General features: G+C 43.7%; 1 protein-coding gene across 4 annotated transcripts; it reads left to right on the forward strand.

The window, feature by feature from the left end:
• The first annotated feature begins 23 nt into the window (after nucleotides 1-23).
• On the forward strand, nucleotides 24-15,739 carry ZBTB49 (zinc finger and BTB domain containing 49). Of its 4 annotated transcripts, none has more exons than XM_054999353.1 (8): nucleotides 24-342; nucleotides 1,536-1,711; nucleotides 3,952-5,054; nucleotides 8,245-8,291; nucleotides 9,708-9,781; nucleotides 11,569-11,651; nucleotides 12,080-12,241; nucleotides 13,097-15,739. In XM_054999353.1, exons 2-8 carry the CDS (start codon nucleotides 1,560-1,562, stop codon nucleotides 13,759-13,761), a joined length of 2,286 nt encoding a protein of 761 aa, XP_054855328.1. In that variant the 5' UTR covers nucleotides 24-342; nucleotides 1,536-1,559; the 3' UTR covers nucleotides 13,762-15,739. The 4 variants fall into 4 exon arrangements, with proteins under 4 accessions (XP_054855328.1, XP_054855331.1, XP_054855329.1 ...); XM_054999356.1 differs by lacking the exon at nucleotides 24-342 and adding an exon at nucleotides 2,688-2,737 and having other exon boundaries at nucleotides 1,649-1,711; XM_054999354.1 differs by lacking the exon at nucleotides 24-342 and having other exon boundaries at nucleotides 1,649-1,711; nucleotides 2,688-5,054.
• The last annotated feature ends 1,661 nt before the right edge of the window (nucleotides 15,740-17,400 follow it).

The raw sequence follows: 17,400 nt of genomic DNA on the forward strand, positions 1-17,400 counted from the left end.
GCCGAGGAGGGAGGAGCGGAGCTCCGCCTGAGGTGACATTTAAATGGTGACTTTAAAAGGCTCCTCAGTGGGCAGGTCTCGGCCGCGGCTTCCGATGGAAGAAGGGAGAGGAGCGGGATGCCCGGCCCGGCCCCTCACGGGGGAAGGTGGGCCTGGAAAATTCCGGGAGACTGGGGCGAAGAAGCTCGGGAGGGGTGCGACGCCGTGGAGCTCTGCTAGCCGAAGCTGGCGTTTCCTCCAGCAGGACCAGTTTGCGTCGTCTGGAGATCAGTCGTAATTCCGGGAGCTCACCTGGAGAGTGGCAACTGTAGCGTGGGAAATGCTTTTCCTAAATCGCCCTCTGTGAGTGGAAATATAGGACTGTATCCAAAAGGCTAAGAGTGAGCCCGAATGTGCTGCCGTAGTATTGTGGTTCAGTGGTCGGGCTGGGAATCATCACTCTGCTGGTTCGAATGCCACAACTGCCATGAGCTCAGCAGGTGGCGTTGGGAAAGCTCCTCTCATCCCCAGCTACACTGTCGGGATAATAACAGCCCTGAGTGGTTCGCCTCTCTGAGTGGGGCACTAATCTGTCTAGAAGAGCAGTATATAAGCAGTGTTATTGTTCAATAGTCAGTGTACAGGGAGGGAGTGATAAGCATATGAGTCTCCTCCCTTGTCTAAAAAGTGATACAGCCCTCTCCAGCACTTCACTCATCAGAAGGGCTGTGAATGTAGGGCTGTCAAGTTACACCTGACTTATGGCAGTCCTTGCTGGGATTTTCAAGGCAAAATATGAACAGAGGTGGTTTGCCATCACCTGTGTCTGCATAGCAGCACTGGTCTATCTTGGTGGTTGCCCATCCGAGTATTAACTAGTGCTAATCATCTTAGCTTCCAAGATCTGATGAGATCAGGCAGACTAGGGCTAACAGTCTTGAGAAAAGAGGGTGGGGAGGTATCTTAGTTGTAGAAGAGACCTGGGTGGAGGCTGGGGGGACAGTTGGGATCCATATCTGCTGGCCAAGCTTCTCGAACAGCTTTTCTCTCAAACACTTTTACCCCACCCTCATTCTTCCCATTGTTTTTCTTGTTGTTGTGTCATTTAGCTGTGGTTTAATATTGCTTGTAAAGTGGTATTCTTGGTCATTGTATGTTCATACAAACTCAAGGCTGTCAACTTCCAAAGTGGAATTGCAAAGCAGTTTCTCTTTAATAATAATAACATTCAATTTATATACCACCCTTCAGGACAACTTAATGTCCACTCAGAGCGGTTTACAAAGTATGTTATTATTATCCCCACAACAAAACACCCTGTGAGGTGGGTGGGGCTGAGCTTCTAGAAGCTGTGACTAGCCCAAGGTCACCCAGCTGGTTTCAAGTGGAGGAGTGGGGAATCAAACCTGGCTCTCCAGATTAGAGTCCCGCGCTCTTAACCACTACACCAAACTGGCTCTCTTAAAGTATGAACTGTTTACCTTATTAGATATAAAAGTTTCTTATGATGCATTGTTTGTTACCAAATTTAGACATTTTAATGTGTTTTTTAACAGTAGGTGACTTGAGTGCATCCTAGAATGGACACTGTTGCCAGCCACAGCTGTCATCTCCTCCAGCAACTTCATGAGCAGCGTATTCAAGGCCTTCTCTGTGACTGCATGTTGGTAGTCAAAGGTGTCTGTTTCAAAGCACATAAAAATGTGTTAGCTGCTTTCAGCCAGTATTTCAGGTATGTTGAATGATATGCTGCAATTTAGACAGTCCTCTTGTGCCCTGTTTGCTAGAAAAGCATATGTCATGTACATTTACAGCTTTGGCATAATTTATTCTACATTTATTTATTTATTATTTCGATTTAAAAATCATCCATCCTCAGGGGCTCTGGGCAGTGAACAACAGTTAAAATCAATAATAACAAGAAAATAATAATTCTAAAATCAACATACAATAAGCAATAATAAAATAAATTAACCAAGTACTTTAACCAGTCACGCACAGAAGTACTGAGAGCAGGCTCTCTGCTCCCTGGAAAACCTGTCTAGTATGAATGAATGTTTTATTACAGTTAAAAACTGGTACAAAAGTAAAAACTTGCCCAATACATTGTTATCCCTGCCCAAGCTTCTTTGTAGTCACATGCCCCAAACTGAAACAGAGCTTAGCATTCTTGAGCTTTATAAATATGCTCTTTTTTGGTAAATGGAATTTGAGATTTGGAGCCAAGTATAGTGGTTAGGGTGTAGGGCTGGGATCTGGTAGATCCAGGTTTGAATCCTTAGGGAAGCTTGCCAGACGACCTTGGGACAATGAGACACGCTAACCTACCTCACAGGGTAGTTGTGAAGATAAAATGTAAAAAGAAGAGAATGATGTAAGCCACTTTGTATCCCAACTGGAGAGAAAGGCCAGGGTATAAATGAAGCAAACAAATAAAGGAGATAAATTCCATGTCAGTGTTTGTCCTTGTATGGTGCACTGTGAGAATAACATTGTCTTACAAGGTCTATTAATACGATATGTTCAAGTCTCCAGGCTCTGGACTACCCCCAGCTGCTTATCTTGTATGTTTAAAATCTTGGGTGGGAGTGTTTTGTTTGTCATGTCCCAGTCTATGCAGAGCCATTTGGACTAATGCATGCTTAATATGAGCTAGTAAGCCAAGGTTTCAATCTATGAACCGCTTTGTTTGAATTATCTATCTGCAGCCTTCGACACAGTAGACCACGCCATCCTACTGAGGCGTTTGGAGGCAGAAGTAGGTATCAGGGGATGTGCTTTGGTTTGTTTAAATCATTCCTCATGGGATGTACTCAAAGGGTTGCTATTGGAAACCAGCTATCCTCATTGAGGTTCCACAAGGCACGATCTTACTCCCCATGTTATTCAACTTCTGTGTAAAGCCTTTTGGAGAACTCATTTGTAGCTATGGAATTGGATGCCGTGAATATGCAGATGACACCCAGCTCTATATCTTGTTATCCAGATCCTCTGGTGATACAATGGAGGTACCGAGTTGCTGCTTGATGACGTCAACTGGCTGAAAGTAAATAAATTGAAATTGAGCCCAGACAAGATAGAAGTGATGCTGGTTAGAAAAGCAGGGATCCTGGAGGACATTGTGCTTCCGACCTTTGACGGGGTTCAGTTGACCCTGGCTGACTCAGTTAAGAGCCCAGTGGTTATACTAGATCTCGAGGTGCTGCTAGAGAAGCAAGTAAATAAAGCTGCAAAAAAGGCCTTCTCACAACTCAGACTAGCCTGGAAGATGGCCCCCTACCTTGGTATGGCCAATCTGGCCACCTGGATTCATGGCACAGTAACATTGAGACTAGACTACTGTAATGCACTCTGCATAGGTCTCCCCTCAAAGCTGACTCGAAGACTCCAGCTTATGCAGAATGCTGCAGTTCATTTAGTCTCAGGACCTAGATGGAGCATGCATATTGCTCCCATTCTGCAGTCATTTTATTGGCTTCCCATCAGTACCAGGCTCAGTTCAAGGTCATGGCTATCACAGTCAAAGCTCTTCTTGGCCTCTCCCGCTATGTTCCACCACGGCAGTTTCACTCATTTGCACAGGGCCTTCTGAAGATACCACCTTGCACTTGGGTAATAGCAGCAGCTGTCCCCACATGTGCTTTCTCTGTGGTAGCCCCTACCTTATGGAATGGCCTGCCTGAGGAGGTCAGGAAAGCTCCCACTCTACTTGCTTTCTGCAAACTATGTAAAACTGATTTAGTCAAGAGGAATTTTTACCCAGATTACAGGGCTGTGCCATAAGAAGTATCTCAGAGAGAGGCAATGGTAGGGAAAGAAACGATACACTACTCTGTTGGGTACTGTCGATGTAGACATGCACCTACATGCCATGCAAATTATTTATGCTTTGTTTCAGAACGTTTTTATCTCTGTGCTGGGCTATTCTGTATGTTTGTGTCTCTTAAACAACTGTGCATCTCCCCTCTCCAGGACCCTATTTCAGAATTCTTCAGGACAGAAGAATGATGTCTTTCACCTAGATATAAAAAATGTAGGTGGCATAGGGCAAATCTTAGACTACATGTACACGTCCCATCTTGACCTGAATCAGGACAACGTACAGGTTCTTTTGGAAATTGCGCAATGTCTACAAGTGCAGAATGTCTTGAACACGTGTCGTTCATTTTTAAAATCCTCCACGGTTTTGGAACAGCCGGCTAGTATGCCTTGTAACAATACCTTTCCCTTACAAAATACTTTGGCTGCAGATACGAATTGTGAGACTTACGATGCCGGTTTACTGTGCACTTGTTCCTCAGGTGCACAACCCAGCAAACTCTTGGATGATCATCATTTACAAGGGTCACAGCCTGCTGCACTTCCTATCCCTTCTAGTGATATGAACAAAAAGAAGCAAGATTCCATGGATGTTAATTGCACAGATCTCCCATTTAAGCAGCCAAATTGTTATTATAAACTTCGTAACTTTTACAGCAAACAGTTCTACAAACAAACCATTTGTCCCAGCAGCGGACGATCACCAGAGCCATCCTTTACCTTTAATGCCTCTGCAGAATGCAGTGCAGTTGAGACTAGTGCTGCTTGTACTATCGGTCATTCGGAATGTATTTTGGAATCACCTGATCATTTACCTTCAAACTTCCTGGTTCAGCCTTTAAATGAATGTCACGAAGATCATGATGCAGAAAGCTTGTCTTTACAGCCAGCCGAACAGATAAGACTTGAAAAAGCAATGCCTCTTAAAAAACAGAATTTTCTAAGGTCTCGAAAGTCTTCAGACTTAAGTTCTCCTGAACTTAAAATTGCTAATGGGGACAATGCAAGGGAAACGGAGTCAGGAAGAGGAAGTGATATGCAGAGGACAGATGCTGCTGCTGAAAACAAAGACGTTGAAGAGCTAGTCAATTCAGAAGGCTTGGAGCAAAATGCTGAACTTGAGCTGTCCCTGGAACTTTCTGAGGCAAATGACCAGTCCCAGATTTTTGTTTCAGAGAGGCAGTATCCTTGTGCATCATGCGGAAAAGCTTTTAAACACCCAAGCAATCTGGAGCTGCACATAAGGTCTCATACAGGTATTGTGATTGAATACTTCCAGACTAATTACAATTTAATTATATCATGAAAAGACAGATAACTTCCAGTTTGGGCCACTAAAAAGCCTCGCTTTATAGTCTTTTCAGAAGGAAGTTTTTGTGGATAGCCATGTGAGCAAGATGCACTCTGTCTGGGTATCAGAGCAAATCATGGTTTGTTGCACTTACAGTACAAACTATGATTTGAGCTTCTAAACATAGAGATGAACCAATGTTTAGAAATACTGTGCATATTCCATCTTCTCGGCGCTCTGGTTTCTGCGGGGCAGGCATCTCCAGAAGTAGAGTGGCAGCTATAACCCTGGTTTATCAACTTGGCCATCACACCAAATAACTTCATGAATGAGGCGTAGGGGTTAGAGTGTTCACCTGTGCCTGGGGAAGCCCATGTTTAAACCTTCACTTTTCCTGAAGTGCGCTGGGTGGTGATTGGCCAGTTATTCTTATCTACCTCACAGGGTTGGTGTGAAAATAAAATGGAGGAAGGGAGAGTTGAGGTTGCTCCTTGGAGGAAGGGCAAAATGAAAAGGGATTGTGATACAGATGCCACTACCATGCTTCAGAACGTGGGGCTGGATCTTATGTTTGTGCACATTAAGAATGCTCATGGTAGTGGATCTTTCCCCACCTTCCCCTTCCCTCAACAGCCCATTGCAACCTATAAAAATGAGCATGATCCACAGGGCTCCTGTAGGCAGGGCTCCTGTAGGCAGGGTCCTGAAAGCAGAAAGACTTGGACAGTGTAATACTTCTGCTTCTCCTGTAGGAGAGGCCAGTGCTGAGTCACCCTGTTTGTCTTACAAAGAGCATCTCTTCTTATCCTGGAAACCATCTATCTTTGCTAGAACTTGAATCAAAAATTTATTAGATACAGAATTCAAAACAAGGTCTTCCCATAGTATGACCTCCAATCCATTTTCCAACATAAATTGACAAAATCTCTTACGTGCAGCAGGTAATATATTGTAGGTGGAAAAGGCCAGCATGGCACAGTGGCCATGCCATGCTGTTATAAGTGGTACAAAGATCATACACAGTAATTATGCTTTTTGTATATCATCGCATAACATGATCAGATTCCATGAGCTTCATCATCTTAAATGAATGTGATCAAAAGTTCATGTGTGCCTAGTAAAGGCAACCCAAAGCAGCCCCTGCAGTTCTTTTAAAAATTCAGCTCCGATTCTTTGCTGTGATTTTCTGCTTAGTTGTATGTCTTACGTACCAAAGCAACATGGTTGTTATTTTCCAACATCTATGTTAAATAGAGAGCTGGAAATAAGATGAAATGGTTTGTGATAAAACGTGCCTTCTGAGGTTTGTTTTATCCATCATGTCTAACATGACACTGCTGGGTCACATCTTCTGTGAGGATAAATGGCTAATAGATGGCGCATTGATCCTTGTCCCCAGGGAATACCTGCCCACAAAACCTAGCAGAACAGTCTAAGGATACAGCTGTATGTCCCCAGATCTAAGGTCATTGAATTCAGTGGGACTTACTTCTGAATGAGTGTGCATAGGGCACGTTTTTTTGTGTGAGGGTATGAGACTTGCAAAACACTGGGCATGGTCCAGTCAAAGTTAAGCATGCTTAAAGCCTATTAATTTCAGTTTAAACATACCCTTAAGACTGCAGTTTGAAGCACACTTAACTAGAGGTGGATCGCTTTGGGACTTACGTCTGTACATATGCACGTCTTTCCCATCAAAGTCAGTAAGACTTAGTGCTTAGCTCTGGGTGGATCATGCTGAATATGTAGCAAATGTAAATTACTTAGGGATATCAAAGAATATTTAGTTGCGGAGGAAGAAGGTTAAACAATTAAGTAATTTGCATGTTACTAACTTTATGGTAACCTTTTGAGACATAAAAGAACTATAAAATATTTTAGGCTTTTTTAAAAAAACTAGCACTTTGAAAGAAAAAATACCATTTTTAGTATTCTTTTTATCCCCAAGAAACTGAACTAGCCTTAGAAAGTAAACAAGAGTGCCACAAACAGTTGCTGATGTTAAAATTGGCTCCTTCCACTTAATCAGCTGCAGCGCAGCTGATTAAGTGGCCTTGATCCATTTTCTTCAGCTATTTCAGCTCAACTTATTTTTCAGCCTTCAGGGTTTTGTATTTTAATGACCATAGTTTCTAATAATTACTACTACAAAACCTAAGCCTACACTATTCAGTTTCTTGACATTTAAAAAAAATCTGTAACAAAAGAGTTGTAGCATATACAGAAATATGGATTAACCCTAGTTATCAAAAAAACAAAGGTCTCTATTTGAAATACATTTGGAGCCTTAACAGCTTACTCAGAGTGTTGACGGACCTCAAGTAACAAGATGAAATAAATAAGATGGATTTCAGAAAAAAGTATATCTGTTGTTTCTAAAAAAGTGATTCAAAACTCCCAGTTTGTGCATGGCTGAGCAACTTCAGAAGACAAGAGTTCTCAACAAATTCCAGTGTGAGGAAGATGAAAGTGTGAAGGAAAAGTGGAATGGCATCTGTAGATGGGAATGACTGTGCAAGAATTCCTAGATAACTCTCCTACTTACGTGTTATATTGGTTTCTCTTCTCCTTTCATGGGATTCATACATACAGTTCCTAGGTAGTCTCCCATCCAGGCAATGAGCAGACTGGGGCTAGCAAAAGTTGATGTCTTGCATGGCTTCAGCCTGTGCCTTGGGCTGCAGCGACTCCTTAGGGTGCAGGAGCTCCTGGTCATGTGAATGGTGCTCCCTTCATGATAAGAAATTCTGTATTCACTTCACTTGAGGGAAGACCACTGCGCATATAAAGGTTTGTGTGGCAGGGGATAGCGATAAAGGGAACAGACCTCTTCATTGAATGAAGGGCTTGTCCCACCTATTGGCTAGTTGCCAAAATAACATGTAATTACATGTAACATGTAGTTAACCAACAACACACAGGAGCACAATTCTAGAGCGGTTCTAAAAACTTGTTTGCAACTTCTGTGATATAAACAGTTTGCCAGTGGTGATAATTTTAGAAAAGGTTTATCTTCAGACATCGGACCAAAGATGCCTAACTTGTTAAATATAGATTGTCTTTGATGGCAATCATTCTCCTCTGCTTTTAAACAAGTGTAAAATTTTATCTTGCCACTAGAATTACAATTGCATATGTGTTTGCTTTTTTTTCAGGTGAGAAGCCATTTGAATGTAACATTTGTGGGAAATGTTTCTCACAGGTAGGAATTTTAAAGTATATTTTTGAAGTGTTCTTCTGTGTCTGAGTCTCTCTCTACATGAGACATCTTACACAAGAACGCTCAAGTGTAGGAAGACGCAGTGCTAGCCGGGAAGCATAGTTTTAAAAAAGCCAAACTCTCTGTCATTTTCACCTACAGAGCTGGCAAAGATCTCTCCTCAGAGGGTTTGTTAATTTCCTCTTTGCCTCCCCCCAGGGGAGGTGAAATTGACATAGCCTTCCAGGAGGAAAAGAGGAAGTTAACAATCCCTTTGAAGAGCTATCTTTGCTGTCTCTGTAGAGAGGTAAAACTACACTTACAGGCTAATGTGTCTCTCTACACTTGAGTGTTCTCATGTAAGATGTCTCGTGTAGAGAGAGACTGAGTCTATTTTCATTCATACACAGTCTGGCCACCTGTGGCTATTCAGTTTTTTAATCTTACAGGTAGGTTACGATGTGTGTAGAATTTCTTGGTAATTCTGTAGGATGTGTGGATGGGAATAGAAAATACTAAAGGATACTTTTAACCTCTTTAATGAAGAAAAGCTTTATGTATGAGATTACTCATTGGTGATTACATCTCGGGTGATGCCATTTAAACCTTTTCTCCATTAACAGTGTTGGGATAGTTCAAGAATATAAGACATCCAAGACATTCATGTCCACAAACATCTGATCCGTAAAGTACAACACATTAATTTTTTAAAAGTTCCCCCAACAATCAGTAATTGCTTTTGTAGCTAGGATAAGTAAAAGAACAGGGTGAGGATATGATCCAGCACGAGTGGAGAAGTGCCTAGGTAAGCGTATTTTCCTGCCTGTCATTCCTTGCTACAGGCCTTGATTAGCCTTTAGGAGCTGCTCTTAGAGCCAGACAGTGTTAACTCCTTGAGCTCCATCATATCATCTTTGCAGAGTGCAGAGCATAAGATTGAATTCATGGCTGTCAGTGCAGGTGCTGGGAGACCTCCCTTCCTCTTGCACCAGGCAACAGTCAAGAGGCAGAGGTCTCAGCTGTGCGAGCAAGAGGCTTTTCAAATGGTGAAGGGGTGAGATTAGGTGAGCCTCGTGTGTTCCCTGCTTCCTAAGGGCTATAGATACAAGCACAAGGACAATCATGCTCTGGCTAAGGATGAAGCATGGAGATTTTCCCCATAGACCGGTAGGCAGTGTTGCCCAGGAAGTTGTGGCCATTTCTGTGATACAAATAAAACAATGTCAATCGCTGGCATCAAACTCTTTGATCTTAATATTTTAGCATTTTTTCATTCTTAATAGTGAGCCATTATTTTTTCCAGTGCTGCGTTGCTAACATTGGGAAGTAAAGAAAGTCCTCCCTTCCAGTTGTAAACCTTTAGCAAAATGACTTATTTGGCTCCTTCTGCTATATTAAAAAATTTCCTTGCCTTTGCAGGCGGGCAATCTTCAGACTCATTTACGTCGGCATTCTGGTGAAAAACCTTACATCTGTGAAATCTGCGGGAAAAGGTTTGTATGACTGTGATGTGTGTATAACTAGTATGAGTGTTTTAATGGTGGTGGGGAGTGCCCTCAGAGTTGACTTATGGCGACCCCTGGTGGGGTTTTCATGGCAAGAGACTAACATAGGCGGGTTGCCATTGCCTGCCTCTGTAACCCAGGTCTTTATTGGAGGTCTCCCATCCAATTACTGACCAAGGCTGACCCTGCTTCACTTCTGAGATCTGATGAGATCAGGCTCACCTGGGCTATCCAGGTCAGGGCATGGGTGTTTTAACACGCAGGCAATAAAGTCTCTGGGGTTGAATTAACTAAAATCCCAGGGATTTGTCTGGACTTCAGGAAGGTTTGCATAGACAACTTCAGAAAATAGCTGCCCAAGTAGCTGCAACCATCATCTTCCAATCTTTTGCCCATTGCAAAATCTCAGCATTTTGGGAATTCTAAAGGAATAATGTGGTATTCTCTAAATGTGAGATTTTTTAAAAATAAGTAAATAATTTACTTACTTTAATAAGTAAAAACTTTGGGCTGGATCCTGTGAACTGTGAATGGAAGGCGCTCACAGACTTTACCTTTACCCCAGCAGCTCTTTGCAACCCCCTTGAGACAAAGGTTGGGGGGATCCTGTGGATGAAATGCAGTGGGGACGTAATTGCCTGCTGCATCCTTTTGCAGCCGCGGAAGCTTCCTTGCCAGGTGGGGGAAGCTTGACCCGATTCCCCCCCCCATCATACCTGGAGGTCCATAAGATGCCCCTTCCTTGTTGTCCCTTTTTTCTTTTTTTGTCAATGCAACAAATGCCCAGGATATTTGTTAGATTTTTAACTCTTTCCTTGCAGTATCCTCATCAGTACCCCTTCTGTCATCAAGACAAAAACTTAATGACAACATGCAAGCGTTGTCATTATTCAGACTAAATGATACATTAAGAAAATGAATAGTGCCATGAGGAAGTAAAGGACTTCATGAAGATTTTTAAGCTTTAACAGTGTGGCAGTGCCTGATGTTGGATCAAGGTTGTGTTTCGAGCCTGCATCCATCTGGCAATTCCACATTTTGTGATGATGGTCAAATGCTAAGTGCAGCAGCTTCTTTGTGACACAGAGGCCTGGGTCCTTTGGTTAAAAATCCCCATAGGAGATCATTCGGCTGCTGGCAATGTCCCAGGATGGAAGCAAATGCATTGCAGGTGTCAGTTCATACAACCTCCATGTAGGACTGTTGACACACAGCCCTGAGCCTTCAAAAGGGACGAGCTGTCACCTGTCCATAACATATTGATCCCAGCCTTCCTCCAAGAGGTGGCTTATGTGGTTCTCGCATCCTTCATTCTGTCTGTCCTCACAATAACTCTGTGAGGTAGCTGAGGCAAGAGAGAATGACTGTCCCAAGATCACCCAGTGAGCGTTGTGACAGTGTGGATTTGAACTCGAATTGAATACCTTTATTGGCATAACAACATAGACATGCATAGTCAGCAAGGAGACAAAAAACATCCATTCCTCAGCACTTCAACCATTTCTCTCCTCTTAGATGCACAACAAAGAAATGTAGCCACAGTGGATTTAAACTCACTTTGTAACCATGACACCCGCAGCAGCTCTCACCACACTGATTCTTTGTGGTTTGTACACTATTTTCTATTTACTCTGTTTCTGTTTGCTGTGGAGTCTGCTAGCAGACTGGCAAATTCTCACCGTGGAGACTTTTAAATGCAAGAGCAGGGTCTTGGTGGCCAAGAATGAAAAATCTCTAAAATGCAACTGGAATAACCTCTCAGATTCTTTTCCTAGGTTTGCTGCGTCTGGGGATGTCCAGCGTCATATTATTATTCATACTGGAGAAAAGCCTCACCTATGTGATATTTGTGGCCGAGGTATGTAAGAGTTGTCAGCTCTCCTCTTAAGGGTTTAAAAATGGACCGTGTGCAGGGCTACCTGCAAAACCCTGCAGCACCGTAGGAAGCTGCAGCAGGGCGCCCCTTGCCCTGGCAATCTCCATCTGCGGGAGAGGGCATGTCTGGGCAACAGCTGGCAGTGTTGCGGTGCACGGGAGACGCACATGGTTGGGCCCATCATGAGGAGGAGTAGCAGGCCTTCGGAGCGAACCTGGGTGCTGCGGCCTCAGTGTGTTATGGGGCATATGGTCATGTATGGTCTTCTGCATCCGTGGTCTGCAGCACGGCCTGCCCTCCCTACGTGGATATGTGCTGCTGGGGACAGTTGCACCACCCTAGTGAAGTCCTCGAGGGGGCTTGCTCCTTGCAGGCCGTCATCTTGATCGCTTTCTGTTGCATCGTTCCAGGGTTTAGTAACTTCAGTAATTTAAAACAACACAAAAAGAACCATGCAGTAGAGAAAGTTTTCACCTGTGACGAGTGCGGAAAATCCTTTAACTTACCCCGGAAGTTAGTGAAGCACAGGATCAGGCACACAGGAGAGAGGCCTTACAGCTGCTCAGCTTGTGGTAAGTCTCGGAAAAAAATAAAAATCCCTGGTGTGACACTTCCTTTGTCTTATGGATGTTCTGGCCAGTAATGAAGTTCCACATGCTTTTGTGTGTGTGTGGCCTGGGATGAGTCGGGGGGGTCTATTCACAAAAGTTCTTCTCTGGGTCTTTCTCTTCTGTCATGAAGAGACATTTTCCACTTAAAATTGTCGTATTTTCGAAACACAGGGTTGCAATTAAGAAAATAATTCCATGTTCAATAGGATACACATTCATTAGCATACTGACATTTATGTTCATTGGAAGCTGTATTCTTCTTGTTTCCCATTTGCCTCTCTTGCCTTCTCCCATTTCCACCAAGAAGCTCCTTTTAAAGGAAGTTCCCTTGGAAACTCCTCTTTCATGCTTCTGTCTATACTTGCTGTTCATAGTGACAATACTTACAAACATTCTCTTGTTTGTATTAAAATTATTTTTAAAAACATATTTGGGGCAGTTTAGGAATGATAATTATGAATCGGAGTCACGGCTTTTTTCAGCAGGAACACGGTGGAATGGAGTTCCGGAACCTCTTGAAAATGGTCACATGGCTGGTGGCCCCGCCCCCTGATCTCCAGACAGAGGGGAGTTTAGATTGCCCTCCATGCCGCCAAGCAGCGCAGAGGGCAATCTAAACTCCCCTCTGTCTGGAGATCAGGGGGCGGGGCCACCAGTCATGTGACCATTTTCTCTGAGGGCAACCCACTGAGTTCCACCACCTCTTTTCCCAGAAAAAAAGCACTGATTGGAGTGATGTTCAGGGCAACACACTAAATATGCAGTTGGTCTTTGTTGGGAAGAGCCAGTATCTTAATACTTTTTTTTATTTTATAGGAAAATGCTTTGCAGAGTCTGGTGACTTACAAAGACACATCCGGACTCATACTGGGGAAAAGCCATATACTTGTGAGACCTGCAACAAATGCTTCAGTCGTTCTGCTGTCTTACGGCGGCACAAAAAAATCCATTGTAAAGCAGGCAGTGAAGATCCAAATGGTCTCGAGGACCTTACCCAGGCAGTGGAAATGTCTGACCTTGAAAAGTCCCAAACATCAGACTCATTTACCCAAGAAATATCAGTAACTTTACTGCCCGTATCAGTGAAATTTCCCATCCATCCATCAGGAAATTCAGCAAGTGGACTGGACAACTCTGCGACAACGTTTCGTAAAGTGCAGCCCACAGCACATCAGAGTGATTGTGCAAACCATCAGAAATTGAGTTTAGATCCTGTTAAACTCTCCAGATCTCAAAGACACAATCGCCTGTTTTCTTTTAAAGAAGTGGACACGGCTCTGGAGGATGAACGTCTGCAGTCTGATGGGATATCCATGATTCGCTCTGCTGGGGCTAGCTTAAGCAGCAGCTGTAGCAATGAACTGAATAGTCGTGTATCTTCTACTGAATACAGAAACAGCGAAGGGCCATTCTTCTCCAGCGTGACCCTCTGGGGTTTAGCCATGAAGACTTTGCAGAACGAGAATGAATTGGGTCAGTGAGAAGTCATTCGGTGTCAGCTTGAAGAGTGGTGGGCAATATATGTTGCTTGAAAGTGCTCAGAGAGCCTCCCTGTATGTTTCTCTCTCTTTTTTTAAATTTTTATTGGTGAGTACATAGTTATTACATACATTCCCCATCAGACCTAATTTATTTCAACCCCCACCCTTTCCCTCCCCCCTCCTTATAGACTTCCAACAGCTTTCCAACCCTTAACCTATCTTATTACTTAACTTATTTTTCCATTAAATTGTTCGAAATCATATATGTATTATATCTCTTACTCTAAGCATATTCAAATTCTCTTATGTATACTCTATCAAATCCACTAATATATCCATTCTCTACATCACTATTTAAACTGTATATTTTTGATAAAGTCTCTTAATAGTAATACTAGCTTAGGTTAATTAATAGCTAAATTTTCCCATTAGTGGTAAAGTTACTTCTCTCTTCTATTTAAGCAATCACAAATTAATAGTTCTCAAACTGCCACAGTCCTCCTTTCACGTCCCCTTTTTTTTCTAGATATTGTTTCAATTTCCCCCAGTCTGCAATATATTCTCCTGGATCAAGGTCTTTGAGTTTTCTTGTCACGTTCCTGTATGTTTCTCTATTGTAATCCTTCCAACAACCTCGTAAGGGAGGTCAGTATCATTATCAGTGCGTTGAGGATCCCAGGCAAAGGCGGTGAGAGTGCTTCACCTAAGGCCACCCACTGAGTTCGTGGCGGAGTCTAGATGTAAAGCTGGTAACTTCCTGATTAACATCTGGTAGCAGATGGAGGATGCCATTAAGGGCAGAGCAGGAGCTGAGTAGAGATCTAATCCAGGGGGCACAGTCCATTGGGAAGACTGCCAGAGCCCTGGCACATGGCTCTTTGTCATCTCATCTGCACTGTATGGGACAATGTGCGTAGCGAGTGCCATTTAAAGTGTTTGTATCAGACATCAACATATCTTAGGCTGGCCCAGGTACAGGTTAGAGGAAAACTGCCTAAGAGCATAGTGACACATGACATCGATCACATCAGAAGGAGCCAAGCAGAAGTCAAGGTCTGTCAGTGGCTACTAGCCGTGGTGACTAAAAGGTACCTCTGCAATCAACACAGCAAACCTCTGAATCCCAGTACCAGGAGGCAAGTTCAGGGGAAGGCCTCCGTTTCTGTGCCCTTTGGTTAGCCCTCCGCAGTAACTGGTTGGCCCCTGTGTGAGACAGGATGCTGGAGCAGGTGGACCAGTGGTCTGATCCAGCAAGCCTTATGTTCTTACGCTGTGATGGTTAAGAAATCTGAATCTCCCAAAGAAACAAGCAGAGAAAGCTGTAGGGGGTCACTGCCCACCTCCCTACCTGCTCATCTCTCTCTCAGCAGCTGAGTGTCTCTGCTCTTTCCCTTCTTTACTGTTAGGGATGACCAGCTGCGAAAGGGGAGGCCAGTGAGGACCCTCAGCCGGCATTCCCTTCAGCTGTTAGCTGCTTGCCTCTGGGGGAGTTTCAGGATTCTCAGAGCTCAAGAGTCTGGCTTCTGTATGGCTTCTTCCAAGGTGGTGATTGTAATGCAGAGATAGGCTCAGGTTCTCAGAGAATACTGATGCACTCATAGTGTGCCGAACTGCTGGAGTGTGTGTTGCTGTGGAGCACTCCGAACTCCCAGTTTGGCTGGCAGCGCTCCCTTTCTGAAGTGCAGCTTCTTGCCTTTTTCATAATTGGGACCTTGCAAAGGTGACTAAATGCTGAGAGCCCAGAGAGTTCTGCACCCCCCCCCCTTCCCCAAGTACTGACATAATACAGCCAGGTTAGGAGTATCTGGCAAGAGGTCACCAGTGCCAGCAGTGGCTCATGTGAGTTCCCACACACTAAGGTGATATTTATCCATGTCGAGTATTAAATATGTTTGCCAGTGCAATTTGTCAATTTATGTAGAAGGTGTTATTTTTATATCAAAGCAATGTTTTATATTATAATATTTTGTACACCTTTGTGCAAATAATGTGGACATTTAGAATGAAGTGGTGTTTTATTTCAAATCACGATTATGGTGCATTTGCAAGCTGGAAAAGGTCAAATTTACCCTTATTGCTTTAATGCATATAGCGTTATTTTCCGCAGCCAATCCGTTCCAGATTCAAATGTAGAAGCACAAATGTTTTCTGTACTGTCACCTCGCACACCGTTATAGCCCTTTAAGGAGAAAGACCTCCCCCTGTAAATGGCTAAGAACTTCCCAGAGATCTGGTTCCGTTTATCAAATTGTGAGGGAATGAGAGGGAACCCTCTGCCGTCCATACACCGCCTCACTGAACCAGGACTGCCTGCAGCTGTAACTGGAGAGAGCCGTGATCTCTATCAAGTGTAGCTTGACCTCTCTGTGTTTACATCTTACATTTTCTCAGCACAATAGAACAGGTGTCCAGTGGCACCATAGAAACTAACGAAATTTATCCCAGTAGAAACATTTTATGTTAATCCAGCTCTGGGGTCCCCAACATGTAGCCCACGGGAGCCAGGGTGCCCACAGACACCTTTTCTGGCACCTGCCAAACATTTTCAAGAAGCTTGCAGGCTGAGTGGGGCTGTGCCCCGTAGGAATAATTGTTTCAGCATCTACAGCACTGTCCCTTTAAGGCAAGAAAGGGCGCCTCTCACTGAGGCTCAACGGAGGCCTCTGGAAGCTCAAGGAGATTGGGAGGCTGGCTGCACATTTTAATTGGTCGCTCAACGAAACGCTGTATCTGCACTGTTACTGCTGCATGTGTTTTGCACTGCCTGCCTGCACTGAGATTGTGGGACTGCCCTGTGAACTGTCTGGGCCAGGAGGTCATTGTTGCTGGGAGGGGTATGTGCCAAGCCAGCAGCCTATAGTGGCAGGGGGGGAGGGAAAGGGGGGGGGAACTGGTTGACTTTTTAAGACAGAAGTGAATAGTGCCCAAAGAAAGGAATAAACGCAAACACGCGCAATTGAGTGTTCACCTGTAACAAAGCTGCTGCATTATTTAAAGTTGAGGAGTATGGAAAGAGAAATAATTCATCTTTTCAACAATTGCAGCAGGCAGGCTTGAGGCAGTGTTATTTATTTATTTGTAGTCAATTTTTCTCACTGAGATGCAAGGTGGATTACATAATGCAAATGAATACAATACCAGTAATAGGACATTCGATAACTAGGACTAGGAGTGAGTACTCGCAAAAAAATCTGGGATTTTGGGATTTGGAGATCCCAGAAAAATCTGGAATTTCCAAAATCCAGAAAAGATTCTCTGATGCAGCTCAGATGAAAGAAAGCTGGGTTAATTTAGCCATTATTCCCAGTGGGAAAAAATATCATGGAGGGGATCATTTTTCAAGAAAACTCCACCAAATTTCTGACTGTTCTCTAAAGACCCATTAAGTTCCATGAAGACTGGACCCCGGAGTCCATTTCTGTGGGCCCCCTAAGAAAGTGCCCCCAGCTTATCTCCATTATTCCCTATGGGGAAAACTATCTGGAAGATATCCAGGGAGCTGGGAACCCACTCCCAATTGTCCTCTAAAGCCCCTTGCCCAAGTTTCTGGAATATCGGACCCTGGGTCCAATTCTATAGGCCCCTGAACAAAGTGCCCACCGCCACTCCATTGTTTCCTATAGGAAAAGTCAAAGCTGA

This window comes from Eublepharis macularius, chromosome 15 (genome assembly GCF_028583425.1).
Source record: "Eublepharis macularius isolate TG4126 chromosome 15, MPM_Emac_v1.0, whole genome shotgun sequence".
NCBI lineage: Eukaryota > Metazoa > Chordata > Lepidosauria > Squamata > Eublepharidae > Eublepharis > Eublepharis macularius.

Bases quoted from the DNA above. Each gene is read 5' to 3' on its own strand.
- ZBTB49 (XM_054999353.1), top strand. From the start codon at position 1,560: ATGGACACTGTTGCCAGCCACAGCTGTCATCTCCTCCAGCAACTTCAT. The intron at 1,712-3,951 runs GTATGTTGAATG...TCCCCTCTCCAG, and splicing joins GCTTTCAGCCAGTATTTCAG to GACCCTATTTCAGAATTCTT. The intron at 5,055-8,244 runs GTATTGTGATTG...CTTTTTTTTCAG, and splicing joins GCACATAAGGTCTCATACAG to GTGAGAAGCCATTTGAATGT.